The sequence below is a fragment of the Colossoma macropomum genome, unplaced genomic scaffold (genome assembly GCF_904425465.1).
Source record: "Colossoma macropomum unplaced genomic scaffold, Colossoma_macropomum, whole genome shotgun sequence".
Taxonomy (NCBI): Eukaryota; Metazoa; Chordata; class Actinopteri; order Characiformes; family Serrasalmidae; genus Colossoma; species Colossoma macropomum.
This window is the reverse complement of record NW_023494788.1, coordinates 31,803,755-31,826,695: the sequence shown is the minus strand read 5'-3', so window position 1 is coordinate 31,826,695 and position 22,941 is coordinate 31,803,755. Positions and strand designations below refer to the sequence as shown.

At 37.6% G+C, this 22,941-nt stretch overlaps 1 protein-coding gene across 1 annotated transcript; it reads right to left on the bottom strand.

The window, feature by feature from the left end:
- Positions 1-4,841: 4,841 nt before the first annotated feature.
- Positions 4,842-19,350, bottom strand: LOC118806331 (melatonin receptor type 1C-like). The gene is made up of 2 exons (XM_036567743.1): positions 19,161-19,350; positions 4,842-5,707 (listed from the first exon to the last, which is right to left on the bottom strand). The coding sequence occupies exons 1-2, from the start codon at positions 19,348-19,350 to the stop codon at positions 4,842-4,844; spliced, it is 1,056 nt and encodes a 351-aa protein (XP_036423636.1).
- Positions 19,351-22,941: the final 3,591 nt, after the last annotated feature.

The following is a 22,941-nucleotide window of genomic DNA, read 5'->3' as shown; positions in this document are numbered from 1 at the left end:
CTCCCACAGGGCCTGCGCCACACACTCTTGTGAATCCGGCAAAAAATTGCAGCCTGACATAATGTTCTTGTAGAGGGCTGGGAGTCGTCAGTGCCAGAGGGATAGATCGCTGTGTCCTTGAATACTACCATAAAACAAATGCCTGAAATGAACAGAACCCAAAATGTAAGCACAACTGTTGCAATTTAGTAGTAGCCTCCTCCAGGGTAAAAACGTAATCTTCTTTATTGTGGCTGAAAATACACTAACTCAGAATTTGTACATTAATTAATTTATTTATTTAAGTCCATCAAGTCTTCATACTGAAAGAAAATGACCTTTTTGGGTGTTGATTTTCTGCTCTTCAATACATTGGTTTGCTATAGCTGTGAGTGGTAAAAAATTAATTTACATTTAAACTCATTCACACTTAATACAATATAACACAGGAGCCATACTGTTACAGATATAGCTCTCCAAGTTAAAATGAAATGTCATGGAAAAAGAGATTATCCTTACTTTTTTGAAGTAAAAGTGTACCGTTCATACCCCAGTCCATAACAATCTGTATATGAAAACTAAACTGCAAAAACAGCCCACTTTGAATTAATTGTGTTTGTGATTTACATGTTAAGCCTACAGCAGTGGAGCCCCTCCCATTCATGCTGAAGTTATAAGGCCTGGGTTGCTGCTTAAATGAATAGTATAGGGCAGCCAATCAGAACATAGAGGATTTACATGTAAAAGTCCTAGAGGCACAGTAACAAAAACAGCCTGTTTAATTCTAAAGGGATATAAAGAGTTTGGAAAATGGTCATGTTAAAATGAATTATGACTGTTTTTGATACATAAAACCATACCAATTAAACCAAACCTGAAAAAATAAAATACAAGACAGATGTAGGACCTGCATCCTTAAATGTGGCAAGAATAGGTCTCTGGAGTGATGCCATAGAAAAAACACATTTGCTTCCTCAAAGAACCTTTCAATGGATGGCTCTTTAAAGAATTATTTTTGTAAATTATATGTCTAAGTGTGAAGATGTTTTGTCCTAGAACGATATATCCAAGCCAAGAACCATTTGAGAACCTTTATTTTTAAGAGTTTAATTTGAAATAGATTTAAAGGTGTTTAGGTTGTCATCAGCAGCAGGCTAGAGTAATAACTAATTGCGTGCTATAATAATTTTTTGCACTCCCAGCCATAAAAGTGGTGCAGTGGTCTGTTTGTGCTGATGGGCTTGGAGACGTGACAAGGAAGCCTGAGGGTGAATGACGACCCTGGCATTACACTGGCACAGAACAGTGAATGGCCCTGACTCACAGGAATATGAATTTGTACTGCAAGCCCATTGGCATATGCATTACTCCACTCTCTCTGGCACTGCAGTATGACTACTACTGTGTGACTACGCCTGCATTCAAAGACTTCCAGGCAGCTACATATTGCACTGAATATATTTTAATGATGCACAATATTTCCATGATGCACAAGAATAAATAAGATAAAATTAATCATTTTGTCAAAAAAGCAGGGGAAAAACACAGAAAGAACCATAACTTGGAGAAATCAACACCAAGAAATTGACTCATGTAAACCTGGCTCTAAATGTTAAATGCTTCTTTGACAGTTCTACAACTTCACAGAACATTTGTAAGTACAGGGGATGCAAGGTAATTTCACAGAAAACAACAGACCAAAAACGGGCATTGCTTTTTTTTCATCTCTGTTTAGTCTGCTAAAAATGCAAAGTGGTGAGGCTGCTCTTTTTTGTTCAAGAATAGGGGAGTTTACTCATCAGGGCTGTCGCAGTAGATATGAGCAGTAGTGATGTGCTCTCAGGCACAGCCGAGCTGTCATGAGATTACATCTCAGCTTAGGTGACGTGTCTTACCTCCCCCGGCAGTTAAAGCAAAAACTAGCTGACTTTGTTTATCGTCCTATTCCCTGTTTGTACTGAAACATTAAATAGCTCATCTTTTTTTATGGTACTGTGGTCTTACTTTGGATGCACTTTTGGCCCTGCATGTTCAGATGTACATTCATGATTCAGAAAGGATATTTTTATTTTTGAGGAAGGAGATGAACTTGCAAGCAACACATTTCCATTCATAAAGAATAGGATAACACTCATCTGTCAGTGCAAGTCTGTATGGTGTTCACTTACTAGTAATACTAATTTTTTAATAACAGTGAACTAGAAATGACGTTAAAACGTTTGGGTTTTCAAACTGACAAAAGTTACAAGAAAAAAACTGAATAAGTGAATAACAGAGTGCAGTGAAATATCTGCCTTCCAAAACAAAAACAACACAAACAACCAAAAAAGGTCATAAATATGGCCGCATCTGTTCTTCTGCATTAAGTACAACTTCCAGCTTCTGTATTTCATAGCCGTAACCAAAGAGACACCTGTTTTTATCCAGCATCATCAAATGAAGACACATCTCCTAGAAATGCTTTTGGAGGGCTCCATAACCTTATAGTATCAAAACGTATTAAACATAGTCATGTTTATACACAAGTTGACTTACATGGTGTATTTAAAGAATTTGTTGCCTGTGATTTTTCTAATGAAATCCTCAATCCTTTGATAATTATAACTGCTCACTGAAGGTTATCTGGAAATACTTTGACTTATTTACTAAAACACTTCCTGTGCAGGCTTATTCATCAGTTTAGTGTATATAAATAGTTCATTAATAGTCCAAAGGTTTGTAGACGACCATGTGCCTGTATCAGCATTACACCTTAAAGTAGCTGAAATCACAAATTTGATAGAACATCAGGATACTTCTGATATATAGCATTTATAAGATTATATTTCTGTGATCTAGCATGTGTCAGATATGAGAAACTGCCTCTGTATGTTCTGTCCACATGCATTTGTCCACATGTCATTTCAATAAACATCAAACACACTGTATACCACTTTAAACTGAAACATTACTTGGGTGATTCCACAATTGGGGTGCCATTAGTGTCCCATTGATATTGCATATCTAAAGGTCATTTGCAGTCATAGGTAAAGTAGACAAAATAGGTGAAATCATAGGTAAAGTGCATTTCACAACAGCATATAACTTTCAGCAATTAGAAAACAGTATTTTGTGCTGTCCCAGTCCAATATAATGGCAAAATATATAAATATTAATGAATATGTTATCTATACATAATCATTCAAATACTTCAAAATCTTATTATTTTTGCATCACTTTGTAATTCCATTTGACATCCCATCCTTTTCAATGAGTTATCTATTATAGGCTCTGAAAATGTATGTTAGTTGTGTCCAACAACATTTACTCAAGCCTGTTACCTGAACATATTTACCCCTATAAAAATATCTGGAAAATTCCAGAAGTCACATGTTCAACAACATGCTGCATTATCCTGATTTACAAAAGATCATGGGAAGAAAAAAAGTAAACTCTCTTATTCTGTTTTGCTTCATTTTCAATGATACTGTAAATCACTACAATTGTATGTCCTCATGCTATTAGCATGGACACAAGTTAAACATAATCGGTGTATTTGCTAAATCAATGCTAAAAACGTAACCCTGTTACTTTCAACCTTGTAACTCATTCAAGGTACTGTTAACAAAGAATCCTTGTAAAACTAAGATATTGTTTCAGCGATAAGCGTTAACACATTTTTAAAGGTTAAATGCATTTGTTGAACAATGATACAAAAATTAAATTTCATTTTTTAGAGTTACAAGGGCTAAATGGCACCCCAATCGTGGAATTGAATTCTTTGAAGAAGAAAGAAAGATGCTATCTCTGCCAAGAGGCATTGTCATTCTAAATCACAAATATGCTTATCATTGCAAATTCCCTCTCTAATACAGGATGAACTGAGAGCATGTAAAAAATAAAAGAGTATGTATTTGATGTATACTTATGATACCATTTTCAACACATGGCATTGCGAGATATGAAGATACTGTTTTATTTGTTGGTTTATTTGTGCAAAAGTTGAGTCATACACAAATGAATGTCCAGCAGCAAACATAGAGCATTCAAAATATGTTCTCTTGCCTGACCTCAATTATGGTAATTGTGTTAACATCCAGTGTCCCTGATGCTCTTCATAAAGCACCATGAAGAAGCAGTCTGAGAGTAATTTAAATCATGTCCTGTAGAGAAGGATGAACTGTCTTTTGACCTGATCGTAGACTAAACGTCATCTTAAAGTGTTTGTGCACCTTATAGATGCACACAAAACAAGAAAAAATCTTGTTTGGCAAAACAGACAGAGGTTTTCTTACGCATTTAGTTTACCACAGGCTTCCATTTACCTTCTTATTTAAACTTCTGAATGTGGGCATAAGGTGGGCTTTACCTATTCTTCTTGATTCCCTTTAATATGTTTTGTAAAACCCAAGTGCTATTTTATTTCTTCAGACATTATTGTGTTTTTCTTAATGTGCTTTGGATTCATTCTAATTGTATGAATTGTTGTGCTTCCTGAAAGGTTTCACGACTATTCTTCAATGAAGGCACACATGGTGAAAAATATTTGTGCTTTTGATGTACATGAGAAATTTTTGAAATCTATAGTAAATTATTCAACTTCAATTAAACATTTTTACAAGGTTGTATATGAATATGTTACATAGTGACAATAGTGAAGTTTCACAACATATTGTGTGCTGACTTTTGCACAGTAATTGGGGCACAATTCTATACTTGAGGCAATCCAAATGTGAAAATAACATATAACACAACTTAAATTAAGCCATCTTCTTTGTGTATAAACTGCTCATATAATATTGTAACAAATGATGTGGAATATCTTAAGATTACACAATGTTTGTGAAGACTTTTAAAATGTTTATATTCAATGATTCACTAATTCACAAATTAATCTCTGCCAAGTTATTATTTGTTACTGCAGGCGATGGTTTACTTTTGAGCCCCTCTGTGGCACATCTGGAGGTTTCCATGAGAAACATCCGGGGGGTGCACAGTGACAGGAGGATGGTTTTATATTCTTTGCGGAAGTTTTGGTTCAGGAGTCCATAGATGATTGCATTGAGGCAACTGTTGAAATATGCCATAAAGTAGCTCGTGACAAACAACCATTCTGGGATACTGGGAGCCATCCTCACAGGGTTGATCGCCACAGTCAACCCAATGAAGTTGAGAGGGGCCCAGCACACGGCAAAGAGCACAAAAACCATAAACATGGTCAAAAAGTTCCTCAAGTCGTTAGGTTTTATTTTTAGCCTGAGTCCTGGCTTGACTCGACGTTTCACTTGGATCACCAACACCCAGATCCTCATGTAGCAGAAAGAGACCACAAGGAGAGGTATGAGGAAATGGACCACGACCACTGATATTGTATAATAGGAACTAACTGTCTGGGAAAAAGTGCAGGAGAAGACACGGGGATCATACTGAAGGGAGCCCACGAAAAAGTTGGGCACAGTGGCAATGGCTGTGAGAACCCAGGTAATACATAAGTAGCAGCATGTGTTCTTGAGGCTGTAGAGTCGGTCATAATGAAGGCTGTGGCAGATGTAGCAGTAACGGTTGATGGCGATGGCTGTGATGTTGAAGATGGAGCCGATGACGCTGAGGCCCATGATGAAGCCGCTCACCTGGCAGTGAAAATCTCCCATGGTCCAGTCATTGTAAAAGATTGCCATGAGGACCAGGGGGTAGGGATACACAGCAACCACCAAGTCTGCCACCGACAGACTAACAACAAAAATATTACCTGTTGAGACAGAGTTAAGATTATTTATGAATTCTACAGCAACATACATATGACTGATCACAAATCAATGTTCCTTCTTTTCACACAGGAAACAAGGACAAACAGCGCTAGATGTCTGTACAAGTGCTGGTGCAGAGCAAAATGTGCTCTGCGAGGTACCCAAAATGCGCCTGAATTTAATGTTCGATTTACTAAGACTGTAGCTTATCACACAAACACACACTACTAATTGCTCATTAGGTACAGGGTTTAAAAGGCACATGTATGGAGACACAAATAAAACAGGAGACGAAACAAAAAATGAGTGATCATTTATGAAGAGTTAGAAGAGTTTATAAAGTTCTTTCCTGCCAAATTTTACTATTTCACTGCAGCTAAAAAAAGATTTTTGTGAAATGATAATACGACTGTGCATGCATATTGGCACTACATTTTTAATTAGATTTTTAATTTAATGATTAATTTCTTCTTATTTAAATCTACTGTTTTGATCATTCTAATTTCCATTCTTATTTACTTTATGTTACTTTTTATATTTTTTTACATGCTATTATGAAGGTAAACATTATTTCAGCAAAGTGCTCAAGGCACATGCTTCTGTCTAACCGCCATGCCTGCTGCCATTGTTAAAAGAGGTCTCTTATAACAGGTCTTTTGATACCTGAATGTTTTTAGAAGAATACGTTTTCAGAAGTTGCTCAAAGTAAATCAAACAGATTAAGTAAACAGATTAAGTAATCAGTGGCATATGTAATGCCTACTTTTTATGCTATCCTGTTTTATGTGTCCCTTTCCCAAATGCATATGGATGAGAGACAAAATGGCACTGGCCCCAAAATTGCATGTTTAGGCTTGTGCATGTGGCAAAAGGCTTGGTGCACTGGACACACAGTGTAGTTGATGCAAAGCATCACTCTTGAGAAGCACCAAAATCTCCTTGACTGCTAATGCACCCTTGTGGAGAATCTTCAGCCCCCTAAACGTGAGTGAGAGTGAGTTCCAAGCCATTGAGGTCTATTAGGTGCTTTGCATATAAAAATATTTCTTAAAAGTTTTACATTTCTCATTTTTTTCCATCTTGTATGACCAGCCACATACAGCAGAAGTTTCTCAGAAGAGATTCATTTGTCCTTGTCCTTGCCCTGATAGTTCAAGGGTACCCACTTGTAGTGAGAGTAGCAACACTCCTAAATTACATCCATTTTTGGATTTTTCTCCTGTGAATGAATGGACTCCAAATCTTAATAAAAATCATCACCATCATCTTTTTAGAAAATTTTTTTTTTCAAATTTTATTAACAAGGCTGTTTTACCTATGACCCAGGTCACCATGGGGTCCCATGAGTATGCCTACCAGCAGAATAATAGTAAGAGCAACTGGAAAATATGCTTATGTTAATGAAGGTCTGTCCTTTTAGATTATCCATAGTTTCAAGGGGAGTTTGGATTTTCTCTACATCCTAGACTCAAAGTGGGCCAGAGCACACCAAAGAGCTTTGGTTTATGTAAACATCAAGCAGAGCAGAGGTCTGGAACTATAATAATTTGATGGAAAAATAAATCATTTCCCATGAAATCTTCATAAGATACATTTATCTCTTTGAGATGATAAACCACACTGACAGGAAATCCCTTGAACAGTCCTCAGTCTTTTTTACACATTTATGTGACTTGGTGAAGTGATGCACCCTCGTCCTCTTCTTCTGGCAATTTTTAAAATTACGCAAACAGGCTAGAGGCTAGAGTTTTTTAACCTAGATCTTTGAAATTATGTTTAATTCTAAAACTTTCCAACATACACAATATATTTTAGTTAATTAAAGATTTTAGTGATTTTAAACAAAAAGGAAGTATTATGGTGCACTCTGAGAATAAATCACAAGGAAACAGGTTATTGCTGTAGAATAGGGGTGCCTGATCCTGGTCTTGGAGCTCTTTTACCCTGCAAGGTACCCTAACACACCTGTCTGTCTAAGGGCTGGAGCTAATCTGTCTGGTGGTAGCTCTCTAGGACAAGGACAGGGGACCTCTGCTGTAGAATGATTCAGTTCATTGAGTTACAACTAAGTACCTGATTTTTTGGTTGCAAACAACAATTTACACATCCTTTTTTTTTAAATTACTGTTCTAAAGCTACTGAAATAAGATATTATATAGGTGAAAATGAAATCAACTGCTCAAGAAACACCAACATTCCATTTATCAGTACCATTAAAGCAAATTAATACTGTCCAGCAGCACTCATCAAACTCTTTTAATCTACACATTTCACCTGAGAGGTATATTCACCATTCAAAACTACACCGAAAACCACAATATGCTTGAAAGTGATGAGTGATTCCTTCTGGGGTCAGTGTCCCTGTGGCCTCACCCCTGGATCTGCCCCTGCCAAGGAATAATGAAAGAAGTGAAGCTCTTCACCTCCTCAATTCCAAATGAACCCCTGACTGCATCTAACATCACCCTTTTGCTCATTTTACTATTATCCTAATCACACCTCTGGAGAAGGTCAAACATGTAGAACCATGAAAAAAGACAAGAAAGGAAGGACATTATAAATAACAATCTTTTAACAAAACTAGAAAACAGAGTTGCTTACAATGAGTGCATTTACATGCATTTAATGCATTTGGTTCAACAGTTGTTCTTCTGGAAAGGATCTTCTCTAGTTTGGTAATGTGCTCTTCCACACATTAACTTAGATCTTACACGTCTTTTGTCTTCTGTTTAAGAAATGAACAGCAATTAATTCTTTCTCCTGGGCATAGTAACAGTTGTTAGGCTATGAGGGACCAACTGGTTGAACCAGTTTAGTACAGCACCACCCTGAGGCAGACCAGGGCTGTATCTTTAGTTAAAAATACCAAAGATAGAAGCTCACCGATTATAGGTGAAGCAGGCCAAACAATAATCTTTCCCTGAATTTGTATTTGAGCATCTATTTTTCCATAAGGGACATCATAACATCAAAATAAGTTTTTCAGTGCATGTATACCCTTACTCTGATTTCTTTCATTTTTCGCAGTCTGGGCATGTACAAAAAGAGATTACTGTCCCGGAAAAATAGCAAGAGGTGTTTACCACAGCAGATGCCAACAAAACACTTTTGGAGTGATGCTGAAACCAACTGCATGCTTGACGAAAAAAAGAATTGAAATTTTTCATCTTCTAGATGATGTATATTCATATTTTTCACTGAAGTGGCTTAATGTTTAAAAAAGCTGCAGCATGACGTTTGAGTTTTATGTTACATGTACATCATGGATTACTGACAAAATTTGATTTTCTGCAGTTTGTTGGGGTTTGTTTCCCAAGCCAGGTTATACCAATAAGTCCTTGGATAAGACTCTTAATGCAATATTTGCTTACCTCTGTAAAATGATTAAAATGTAGGTCATTCTGGATAAGAGCATCTGCCAAATACCATAATTGTAAATGTAATACAGGCCTGCCTATGAGTTGAAATAACTTTCCACCCAAAGTCCTCATTTGATCAGGCCATATTGCACTTCAATGAATGTGCAGATTCAGTCATATCAGACCAGAGGCTTGTATAATCCTACCTCAATATCCCCATATCTAAAAAAACACAAGAAAACCTCCAACACATCAGACAAAATATTGTAAGTGCTCAGAAAACCACCAAAAAGTCACAAAGTTGCTCTTTATAAGGGAAAGATGAAAGGTTCATGTCATGTTCCCTCCAAAACATTTTGGAAAGTGCTACAACCTTCTTCTTTGACCCCCTACTCACTGCAGATGATTTAATGACAAATTACTACAGCATAATGTCAAGTGCTCTAAAAATGAACAACTTGTCCCATAGAAAATGAAGCTGATGCTCTTCATCCACTCCTCTCCCTGAACTCTGTACTGTACAAGAAAAAATGACTCAGAGTGAACTTTTAGTTATTCACAAATCACATACTGCAGGGCAGGGACCTCAATGCTACTACATCATACCAGAATGCAGTGATAAACCCCAGACACTTGTCACTACCACTAATAAGCTCTTAAAGCCCATATCCTCAACTCTCACCAATTTTACAGATCTGTGCAACTTTTTCCTTCATTATTTTCAAGACAAAAGCATAATAATTTTTTAACTTTTCCTTTCACCTCCTTCTCCTCTCACATCATTCTTATGTTCAAATACCACCTCTGTTAGGTTTCTACATTCATTCTTTTCACTCCAGTTTTTGGTTCACTCCTGACTCAGTACAAATACACTTGTAAAAATAAGAGCCTAAAAGGTTTCACAAAGCAATTTCATGGAACAGTGATCACCAACCATGCTTCTGGAGATCTATCTTCCTACAGAATTCAGTTCCAGCCCAAATCTAACATACCTGATCAGGAACACAGGAAGTGGGGGTGCTGAGGGTGCTGCAGCACCCCCTGATTTCAAGACTGCAACTGCTAAAAATAATAATAACAATAAAACGTTCTGAACTTTGAATAATTGAATGATTTGAATAATTTGAATTTAGTATACAGTCATGTGTGCTTATTTTAGAGTGGAGTTTTTTAAATATTTTTGTATATTTCAAAATTTGCAGTAGTTATGCACTGTTTAAGTGAGCGCAGTATTTTCATTTTAGTGTGCTGAGACCTGGCTGCTATGCGACATGTCGGTAAAGCACCAGCAGGTTGAGGTACAAAGAAATAAAGTCTACGCAGTGTTACAAACCAGTTCTGAGCCCCAAAGCAGAATCATATTGTTTTTTAAACTTTCTCATTCCACTTAAATGGTACGAAAGATATTAGCGCCATAATGTAACTGCTGCACCATTTAAGGTGGAACGGGTATTCAAACAAGAAGTTGGTGAATAGGAAGCTGACTTCAGCCTCATTATTCTCTGTGGCTAAAATCAGGCCGATATGTAACATTACTGTCTGTGTAACATTACTGTCATTACATTACTATCTCATGTGTACAACTCAGAACATCTAAATATTCTGGAAAAACTCGTTTTATGCAGTGAAGTTCACTGTTTCCTGTGAATTCCCAAGCTAATGGTGAGGCTAATGACACTGCATTCACTTAAGTCAGAAAGGTAAATGTTCAGGCCAAACAAAATAGCCAGTGAGGCTGCGTCCAGTAGTGTACACTGACTGGGGTTGAAGGGATGCATTGGAAGGGGAATCCAGTTTGGCGGAGGTTCCCTGTGCTCCATCACCTGCTCTGCCTGGGTTGGACAATGCACCTGACTGCTCCGGTGCTGCTGCAGGGGAATAGCTCTTCCCCAATGTGGTCTCCCTGTGGGGTCTGGTGCAGCCCCTGTAAGGGGTCAGCTTGTCAATGTGCTGTGGGAGCAGCACTCTGTACACAAATTCTCCTAACCTTTCTAGGATCCGGAATGGTTATACCAAGGGGCTGTCTAATTTAGGGCACCTGCCCTTCTTTCTCTTTGGGCTTTAGACCTATACAGGCTCCCCTATTGCGAAGTGCCACCCATGAGCATGCAAATCATAGTTCCTTTTCTGTTGCATGCTGGAACTGAGCAGTTGCTTCCTAGCATGTGCATGTGCTGTGTCTATGCAATCTTGGAGCTGCTGGGCGTACTCTGGGCTTGCTGGTTCTGGTAGGGTGTCTGGGGGTGACCAAAAGCTAGGTCCGCAAGGGTCCTGATTTCCCTCCCCAGCATTAGTAGGGATTAAATCTTGGACTGCAGGACGGCACGCCATGAGGACCAGGGGCAAGTGTTTGTCCCATTCATGCTGGTGCGTGGTGTAAGACTAGCTGCTCTGCCAGAATGTGGTTGAACCTTTCCACTAACCCAGCACATGGCAGTTAACACCCTGGATACGAAGTTGTGCCCCTGGTCACTATGGAAGGACTGAGGAGCCCCAAACCTACTGAACATCCCATCAACCAAGGCATTGACAACAGTCTCAGCCTCTTGGCCTGGCCTCTGGCCATATGCTGAAATAATCCATGGCAGACAACACTAACCAATTTTTCCCAGCAGTGCGTGGAAATGACCCTACTATGTTGAGTCCAACCGGCTGCATGGGTTCGCCCACTGGAAACTGCTGCAACTAAGCTCAGGACTGCTTTTTGGGTGCAGTACACAAGTTACACCTACATTCCACCTCAGCTGTCCCCAGTAGAAACTCTGTTGGAGACAGCGAAGTGTGCTCACCCACTGCGTCACTGGCCGCAGGTCTGGGTCCTGCATTTGTTGATCAGCCCACTCTTTGCTGTACAGTAAAGTAGTACAGCACAGCTTTGTATGGTCGCCCCACATGCTACCTCAACCTGTATGCTCGTTACTATTTGTTCTGCTTCTGTTACTGACTTCAAGTTCAAAGCTGATGAAAGCTAACTTCACTACTAAACAAGCGCTCCAATGAGGCAAAAGCTAAGGCCAGTGAAGCTGGTGACTGTAGGGTATTCAAACAAAGCATGATTTTTTTTAAAGCAAAAGCTCTTTACTTTTGAGCATGCACCTCATAAGTCTTAAAAAAGGCTAAAAAGGCCCAGCGCCATGCAACACACAACATAGCATGAAATGGAAAGGTTGTCTCCTTTGCTACAGAAGTGTGCTACCCCCTGGGTCGCACTTTCAAAATATTTTTTTTTTCCCCCCACGGTTAAATTTTTTGGGTGGGATAAAATGCAAATGTTACCAATATCCCATCCGGGTCCTATGCCAGTGCATCCAAGCTAAGAACCATTTAGGAACCTTTATATTTAGGAGTGTATGGGACAATCACAAAATCAAAGAAATGCACTTGCTAACCTGATAAAGCTGTTCAGCCATTCTTATCAAAGTCTTCCGGTCCTCTATTATTCATATATTTCATGCAAGTAAAATCTCAAAAATTTCTTCTGATTCTGCCCCTCTCCTTTTCAAAACTACTACAAAAAAACTAAGATCTAGACTAGCAATTGCCCCTATTTCTGAGATTCCACGGAGATCAGTAGCCACTCAACCTCCACCATGACATTTTATGAGCCCTTTCCATCAGGTTTCTACTCATCACACAATACTGAAATTGCCATTCATAGAATCATTATTGACGTCCCCCGTTTGGCAATTTTCCTACACACTTATCTGAACCCCTAACAACCTACTGTCCCTTGACCTCAATGCCGCCTTTGATACAGTTAATCATCTCCTCTGTTAATTGACATATATGAAACATGATTTACCTTTATCAAGTACACTTGAGTTTTTACAATCTCATCAGTGTTCATTCATATCTGTTTCACTGGGGTACAAATAAAAAATTATTTGCAGGCCAATCACCCTTCGTCATCTATCCACATAGGGAAGATTACAAAATACACAAATGTAATGAGACATAATGTTGTGAGACATAATGATGTTGGCCTCTATAGCGTAAGTAATGACCATAAAAAATAGCTTCACACCTTCATCCATATCCACCATTAGGGCATTGATGAAGGTGTTTCAGAAAAAAAAAATGCAATGATCACCTAAATGGCCCAAATTGTTTCTGTAAAAATACATCACCAAAACTTCTGTCAACCTGTTCAAACCATATCCAGGTCTTAATTAAGAACACGCTGACATGTTGATGTGGTTCAGGACACAGTATGACTTCCTGTGAACGATGAAAGTGAACAAAACTGCTGGCAGCCATTTTAGACATCAGAATCTGTATTCACAAACCACCTCAGGAGTAGGAGTGCTGATCTAAAATCAGTAATTGTGGCAATGACCGTTATAAATATGGAGGAATCTGATCCAAGTCCTGCTTTGTGAATACCAGCTCTGGTGTTGTCTGAAATGACTGCCTGTAGCAGTGAAGTCATACAAGTCATACTGTGCTCTAAACCACATCAGCAAATCTGCATGACCTTAAGGAAGATCTGGATGTAGTTTAAGCACACTGAGAGAAGTTTTAAGGATGTATTTTTACTGAAATTATTTGGGCTGTTTGGTTGACTACTGAGTAGTGTTTGAAAGCAACATTAGTCTCAGGCTCCAGGTCCAAACAAAAGAAGCAAAATCTGAACTCTGAACATCTGGAGTTCACTTAACTGGGTTACAACTTGGTATGAAACAAAGACTCTGAAGCCTCTGGAAAGATTTTGGATGTTTTGTTGAAGACTCGGTGCTGTTATTTTGAGAAAGTGATGATGCACTAAATGCAGGGGTGTCAATATGGCACGTGTCTTTGAGAAAAATGTTTTTTTATGGGGTTTTTTGTGCCTCATTGAAAGGTTAGATTTTTCTCATATTTTCAGCACAAGAACAAGCTAATAAACAAATACATTTTTTTCACCGCCTTTTTTGTTAATCTTTATCAAGGGTCTGGTCACTGTAAAACCTAGTGAAGCAGTTCCCTACTGAGCTATAGAATTTTTTTTCCCTGCTGGCTGATAAAAAAACATGCTGCTGTTCATCGGTGGTTTTTCCGTGAAGGAAGACCTGTCAGATTGCATTTGTCAAACTGGCAGAATAACATGCCTCTGTGAAACCGCGGGTGTCCAGGGGTTTAATATTGCCTCTGACATATTTCGCCATTCAATTACCTGGTAAGCGTTACCTGGAAAGCGCAAAATCCAGCTAAAACTTAAACTGAATTTGATTGATGTCCACTCTGTCTCTTCCAAAACATTTTCCTTTAAACAATGCTTATTCCCAGTGTCAGTTTGCATTGTTTAGAACAAAGGATGGTGGTAGTTATGTAATCCATTAAGTATCAGTGCTTTTCTAATTGGAACAGGCAGTTAGTCTCTATCTTCCAGGGGTTTTGTTATAAGAACAGAAACAGCTTGGCTTGGCTGGACTCAGGAGACTTTCTGGTTTTTTCCTGTCGCATTTTATGTGTGGAAACAACGGCTGGATCAAACTTACTTACAATTTTGTGAATGTTCTTGCTGTATTGGCTGAATTCTGAGACATGAAAATGAAGTGGGCATTGTTAATTAGTGACTCAGTATGATTAGGTCAGTGATTTGGCATCTCTGAGCATGCTTTTGAGGTCAGAGGACATGACATAACTGTCTGATTTATTTTTTCTTTGACTATAAGCATCTATGCGCATTCAGTAGTTCATCCTAGTAATATGGATTTATAGCACATTGTTCCAGTTTATTATAAACTGTAAAATGTAACAACTCTTTTTGCACAAAACTGTTCCAGCAGCCTAAAAAGCGTCCCAGCATTTTTGTTCTACTTTTGAATTAGTTATCTTTTTATAATGTTATTTTTTGACTCATAGCATATTCCTAGGTAAAATGTTAAATGTGTTTTTTGTTAATTCTCACTACAATGGTGTTTTGTATTCAGTTTTATCAGTTCAGCTTGTCACCATACATACTATCAGTTGGTGTGTACCAGTCCCCAAACAGTTTCTGAACAGAATGGAAAATTATTAAAAGTCATTTGAGTCCACAGAAATGGGTGACTCTTGTTTTATCCATTTCTTCATTACTGTACAAAGAAGTGGATAAGGCAATATATAGGATATACAGCTGGCTAATTGTTCATTACGCAATTGAATGAGAGCATAACCCAATTAGGCTGATTCAAGTTAACCTGACTGAGATGTAACTGAGAGTAAACAGAACTCTAAAAAGTAGAGCACTGCCAGCTCATTTGAAACTGTTTAAAAAGACTGGGTTGTTTAAGGTAACTTTACTTACTGTAGATATGTGGATTACTGAAAAATATAAAGTACTTTAACTCACATATGAAGTTATTTCAGCTCAAACCTGTTAAATAACTTACTTTTTTCAAGGCAGTACGTTGTTTTGTTTTGTTTTGTTGTTTTGTTTTAAGGAGCAATACCAATTCAAACACTAATACCAGGTATCATTTTTGTGTCTATATATGAATGAGCATAAAATGTTCATTAATTTATTAGAGAAAAAAAAACAGTGAATCTGATCCAATCCTGTAACATATCTAGCTTGCAATACCTCAAACTGTGTTTGCATTTGGGTAGAGTGTCAGCATGATAGTCTACTTTTAGATGCTGGTCTTAAGTGAAGTGCTTTAACTCAATTAGCTCATTTTAAAGCTCAGTCATTTTTTAATGATAAAGTATGGGATCGGTGAAGGTATTGATGATACTCAAGGTTTTAATATCGGTACTGGGAAAGAAAAAGAACAGCATGCCATCTCTACCATTTAGGGCTGACCTGAACAACATTTTACAGGCTTCAAACACTTGGTGGTGTTTCTGAACACCACCCGTTCTCAATATCATCTTTAAAAACAATATTTACATCTTGTGGTTATCCATAATTTTAAATATGTTCGTTAATTTTAAACATTTTAATCAAAATATTCCAGTTTTTAATCTGTAACAGCAGTTTTATAAATTTATACATTTCTAAGATTGACATTTCAAAGAGGCCAAGAGACAGGTCTGCTGCAAATGTTATGTCAGATAAGGACATAGATGAGCCTGACTGGATTTCTGCTTACCCAGACAGCAGTACTGATACAGAAGTAAGTTCTAGATGAAAGTCTTACAAAATCTTTGTTTAGTTTTCATAGATTAACTGCTTTACTGAATGGAAAGCAATGCTCATATACCATTGCTATCGTAGTGGTGCAAGTTCAATTCCATTGCGAGTAAAAATGATTGGTGAACATAAATCTCATTCAGGATTTATGACTTTGTGAGTTATTTCTGTTTTTATATACTGGAGTAATATACATTTATGGTCATTTACAACCAATTTGCTTGCTTGCTACCTCTGTTTGTCTCTCCATTTCTCTTTGTGGCAGCTAAATTAGTGACTGAGGATGCTCAGCTTCTTCAACTGATAAATTAACATTTATTTGGCTATTTCTCTTTGTTTAAATGTTGTTTGCCATTTTAATATCTTTTACTTACTTGAAATATCATAATATCTTATGTATATAATATACTATCTCGTGTCATTCTTTAAAGAAAAGGGGGTGACCTGGATATGTCATTTTTATGGCCTAATCTCAGAGCCATTGCTAAGTAATTGCCTTTTTCTCTTAGTTTTATGATAAAATATTTAGCATAAAACAGTCATAAGCTGGCAATTCTAAAAATTGTCAGGACTCCAAGAGAAAGTTGCAGAATTCTGGTGGGGTCTAAACATAGATATATACATTAAAATATATTTAGAGTACTTAGAGTGTATATATATATATATATATATATATATATATATATATATACCAAATGAGTTTGTTTAAATTCAGACCTAAAATCACATTTCAGACTTTAAACTGACTTGGACTTTAGACTACCATGGGATCGGAGTTTGGTCTTGAATTTGGTAGAAACGTCCATATACTTTGCGCTGTAAACATGGACATCTTGCCAGTTCAATTGTGCTTGTTTATGAAGAGGCCATTCAATTGTGCAATTGTTCCATGACGCAAGCTTTCTTTGCAGCATGGATTAAAGGATTTTCATTTCATTTCATGCAAGCTTTAGTAGATATGATGTCATATCTTCTTGGGCATCCTCCCTGTTGACAAGCATACCAACATTCACACTTAGCTGGTCTGCACTCATTTCACACCTTAAATTTTGCATCTGCTGAAGTGCACTGGTGACACTAAACAACAGATTCATTTCATGGATTATAAGAAGATTAATACTTGAATGTTGTTGGGATATCACCCCTGATCCAAAGTTAAACATTGTAGTGAATGCTCAGCAATTGCACAAAATGTAACTTGGACTAAATACAAATACTTCATTTCTGTTTACACATTCTCAATTCTTGTATTCAATTACATCCCAGCCAGTAACAGCTGATGCATAAGATGGTATAATGTACAATAAAGGTGGTATTCAGCTTAATATAGCATTACTATTTCCTGTATGTGTAAAGCCCACTCTCAGCAACGTATATCATGAAATAAAAGAACTTCTTGGAAGTAGTCTATTATGTGTTTTGGAATAAAATACTTCATTACACACTTTTTTCATAGCCAAATATAATGATGGTGTACATGCCCATTTTTAAGTCATGTTATGCTTTGAGCTCCTCTAGATCTCATTTCATGTCTAACCAAAAAGAAAAAGAAAAAAAATAGCAATACACATTTTACAATGTCCTCACAGTTATTCTTTTGGGTAGAGAGAGAGAGAGAGAGAGAGAGAGAGAGAGAGAGAGAGAGAGAGAGAGAGAGAGAGAGAGATACAGACAGCGAAATAGTCCAGATGAACAACATAACTAAAGCCCAAAAGACAGGGACACCAGGAAGCCAGAGAAGTAGCCAAATGTCTGCAGCATCTGTCCACTGTTTATTTTATCTCTTCACTGAAAGCTTAAAATGAAAATCTCTGTCAAACTCTCTGTTCGATGATGAGGAGCCTGAAATGTTAAATCATGCAGTCAGGCCATTAGGCAACTCCTGACCTTACAAAAAGTCACCATAATGTGCACATTCCTTCTTCATGGGTGAAGAATTGTGGGGATAATTTGGCTTATGTTCTGCATGGCTGAGTCCTGAACGCATGAAAGCTCAAACATGCTTATGTGAATATAATGAATAAAAGGGTCAGTTAGGTCCATTGCACTTAGCTATCCACTAATCAAAAAATACCCATTCATTCCTTATGCCTAAAACACCAGGCCTGTGTACATCTAGAATCTAGAATATATGCATGCACCATACATAAAGTCCTGATCCTTACGATTTTTTATTCGGTGACTGGGAAACTGCTGACTGCCTGACCACAGTCTCTGATTTCAGCACTATTTAAGTTATGCTCTGTAAAACAGAATTGTACGGTGCCAAGCTGGCTAAAAATTGGTCAATTCAGTAATTGCTTGAAACCTAACAAATGTCTGCAGCTCTGCTAAAGCGTTATACACTGTAAGTTAATATCTTGTATGACTTCCTCCACTCTTTGTGTAATGTAAACTATAGTGTGTTTAATAACATCTGAATACATGTTGTTTATAAATGTATAATCCTAGATTCATTGTAACAAACTGGCCTGTACAAAATGAAAATAAAGCACACGGATATATCTGCCCCACAGTGTCTATTATATATTAGTTCATGTTCTTACTCACAATCTGAACTTCTCAGGGGCGTAAAAATGTATTGATGATCTCGCTGATGTGCCACACTGAAGCTTCACACAATAACATTGTAATTTAAGATTGACCAGCATCTACTTTGAACAATGCACATAAACAGGCTACGCGAAGGCTGGTGCATTTCAGTTCGATTAGTCTAGCCGGCTTCTAGAATTATAATAAAGCTGTGATGATAAAGTTGACCTTCCTAAGAAAATTCTACAATTTTTGGATAAATATATTGAAAAGAAGCAAAACGGCTATTTAAATGATACTGAAATATGCTGACATATTGCAGCTGCATTTTAATTTGAGGCAACAAAGTCCGTATATGCTGAGTTTAATATGACTGGAAATATAGCGTAATAAGTTGATACAACGGTTGGTTTATTGTTACTATGAAGTGAGTGGAGGCAGCTTTTGAAACTCGCGTGTTTTCCTCACCTGCATTCCTGAGCTTCTTGTTCCTAAACACAGAGAGGATGACCAAGACGTTCCCGAGTATGTCCACCACGATGGTGAAGATGAGCACGCTGGCCAGCGCTGAGGTCACAGCAGCTGAGGCGCGAGGCGTTTCAGAACGGCTCCGATTCCCGGCGGAAGGAAAAAAGCAGTTCCCATCACAATCCATCATATCGCCGCGCCGTGCGCTTTCACGCGAACCAACGGCGCTGGCGAACTCGAGGAGCGCTCAACTTTCAGCTTCTGAGACAGCGGCGACATTCTGGATTATTTCCCTCTCCACACAGTAAGTTCTCATCCGCCCAGAAAACAAAAACAGACAAACAAAAACCCCACAAAGTGATTCTTGCGTGTAGTGACTGGTTTCTTGTTCAGCACAGTTGAAAAGTGGGGATGTTGAGATGAAGGAGGCTGAGCGCGCGTGCGTTTCACATCAGTTATCCAAGTGCTGTAAGACAAGAACACTGCCTGCTGAGGCTGCTGGGAAATCTGGAGTGGTGTCTGAAAAAAACGGCATGAGGTGAGCAAATCTACTCAGCCATTCAAAAAACAGTGAAGAAAGGTGAAAAAACCCTGAAACTTGATTGCTAAAGCAGATGTGATTTATTACAAAGAAGAACCTCACCTGAACCATGCTACGATCTATCTATCTATCTATCTATCTATCTATACGTACGTGTTTACCAGGTTTATGCCACGTTCTGGGGACCAAAACCTGTTTATTCACTCACGTTGTGGGGACTTTTCTTCCTAAAAATGTAATGATTTACCAGCTTGTGGTCCCACGTCATAAATTATTAAAATTAAAAGGTAAGGATAAGTTTAAGGTTAAGGTTAATGGTTAGGGTTAGGCTAGTAGTATTTATGGTTAAAGTTTGGGTAATGAATGGAAGTCTATGGAATGGTCCCACAATTCACAGTGTGTGTGTGTGTGTGTGTGTGTGCGTGTGTGTGTGTGTGTGTGTGTGTGTATTGCTATATTGCTAACAGACTCATTGAAAGTCTTTATGATTGGTTTGTTTTAAAAGGTCTAGACCAGAGCTCTTTCCAGTTCCAGTGGGCTGGTGTCCAACAGATTTGGTGATTTGCTAAAACACAACTAGTTCAACTGTTAATTGCTAGATTTAATTAGATGTGTTTCTCTTGCATCTCCATCAGTATCATGTTACTGATAGCACTGCAATGTACCTGCTTACTTCACTCTTCAGTAGACTTATCAAGTGTAAAAGTCCTTGCGTGAGAGACACAGTGGGAAACCTTTCTTGCATGTGTACGAAAGTGGTCCAGATATCATGTAAAATATTCTGTGGCTTTTACCTTCCCCTGACTCTTCCTCTTACCACATCACCACAGCTATTCCTCATGCAACAGACGCTGTGTCGATGTAAGTGTGAAATGTACTGTTGCATGCAATAGTTTTGGCACCCCGGCAAGAAATCTGCAGCAAACTATTGTAAAAAAATGTTTAAATATTTTTTGCAGATGTTAATACACTGCTACTTTCTATTTGGCTTTAAAAATAGAAAATAAATAAATAAATAAAATACACACTTTACTTGGCTTATTAGGACTGATTAGGCAGGTCATTAAGAATTGTCAGCTAACTCCAGGGCATAATAAGTTCTCTGACTCTTCAAACTTTGTGCTCACTCAAAAACTATGGGTTCCTCTACCAGCTGACTGGTAGTGAATGAACCTAATAAGGTAGTAATATGGTAGTAATAATCTTCCAGTAAAGTAAATCCAAAAATTACTAAAAATGTGCACTAAACTTGGTCAGAAAGGTAATGAAACCCAATAATGCAATATTTTGACCAATTATGATGTCACAATGCTCCCATGCGGAAATCTTTGATAGTCTCACGGGCCGTCCCCACCATCATGCCTCACAGCATTGACTCTGTCGCCAAGCCTTCTTGTGCCAGCCACATCGTCGGGCTGTCCCATGCCTGCTCCAGCCTCCAGTCTTGCCGTACTGTCAAGTCTCGCTAGGCCAAGTTCCCTGTGGTGCGCACCAGTGTCATCCCCGTTGTCACGGTCTTTCACCAGGCTCTGCTCCTTATGCCATCTGTGTTTGGGTTCAGAGTAGCACTGTTCTCCTCCACAGCATCGGGTGGGGGGGCACTATCCCAGCTCTGACACCAGTGTAGCATTAGCATAAGAAGAAACACAGCCACAGGTAGCCATGATCTGCTATAAGAAGTGCTTTTTATTGAACACACCTTTAGAAGGAGGCACATACAGACCACCAAACTCAAAGGGCGTTTAACCACACATCATGAACACACATAATTTCCCAATATAGTCTGTAACTAACGGACCTAAACATAGCCTAGAAGTCTTGCATTAAAAGGATGTCAGTATAAACACAATACATTAAACTATAAAGCAATATAATGCTATAAAACTAACATTGTTATTTTACAGAAATGTTTTTATTTATCAAGTTTATCAGATGAAAACTCATCAAAATATTTAAAGATTGAGAAAATGCCTGACTAGCATGTGGATCCACAAGGCACAGATCAGGCAAAACCAAGGAAAAAAGATGAAAAATAGACAAATGAAGTCTTTGCTCTAAATATACACATAAACAAATGTCTTGCTATGTTTAGTTGTTTATACAGTAAATCAGCAGTACATATTTTCAGAGATGAGCATAGGCTGTATACTTGCATAATTGCACCACTACATCAGTGAAATCAGCTTAGTGCACATCATGCCATTTATCTTAAATAAAGTTTGATTTATTTCAGCCTTGTCTTTTCATTTATCACCCACCTACATATATAATATAATGCGCATAACTGAAGTCAACATTGCCTTGAGCAGTATTTGAATTTCTAGTTGTAAACTAAAAGCTGCAGGCTGGTGACTAGAAACTAACTAACAACTAACAACAGAGAAAACAATGGAAACTTTGGAAAGTCTTTTTAAAAGATTGTTTTCAACTGTGGAATTGGCAAACTTTTTGAAAATATAGGCCTACTGTATTTACTGAAAGAATTGAAGACCACTTACACAGCACATTTTGGAGAACAAAATATGCAAATTGTCAAGGGGTGCCCAAATTTGTGTGTGCAACTGTACATTGGCAACTTTGGTATAAGATTACAATTTGTTATAATCAATGAATGAGGATTACATCTAAGTGATATGAAGTGTGTTTAATATTTTTCAATATGTGCTTTAGCATGTTGTCCATGGTGTTAAAATCATGAAATCGGATAGAACGCTGTGATAATATCAAAGGAAATTAATTATTTTCTAAAGTTCAGACTAATCTGTGAAATGAGAGCTAAAGAGGTTTCACAGCTAAGTAGGTTCAGTTTTCTTTATTCATGCTTCAGAACTTAAAAATTTCATCTACTCTAAGCAAGAAAAGATGCATGGCAAATTTTACATTTACAATTGCTTACATATGTTTCAATATTAATCTGTTTTTAACATGTTTTAAAATAAAATATATTTTAAAACAATATTTATAAGCAAAATATAAAAATGTATAAAAAAATGTAACAAATAGATTTCAAAAGTAGGTTACAGAAATTAATCAGAAATGCCACAATGTCCTTCAATGTGCTTTCAGATCTTTGAGATGCAAATTAGTTGGTGCTTGTGGTAAATAAATACATACAATTAAAGTTTACCCATTCATGGAGCATTTGTTTACAACCTCAAGTTAACTATATTAACTATATTTGGATTCTTGAATATAGTACTCGGCAAAATACTTTTCCGGTCTAAACATGCTTATTTGTGA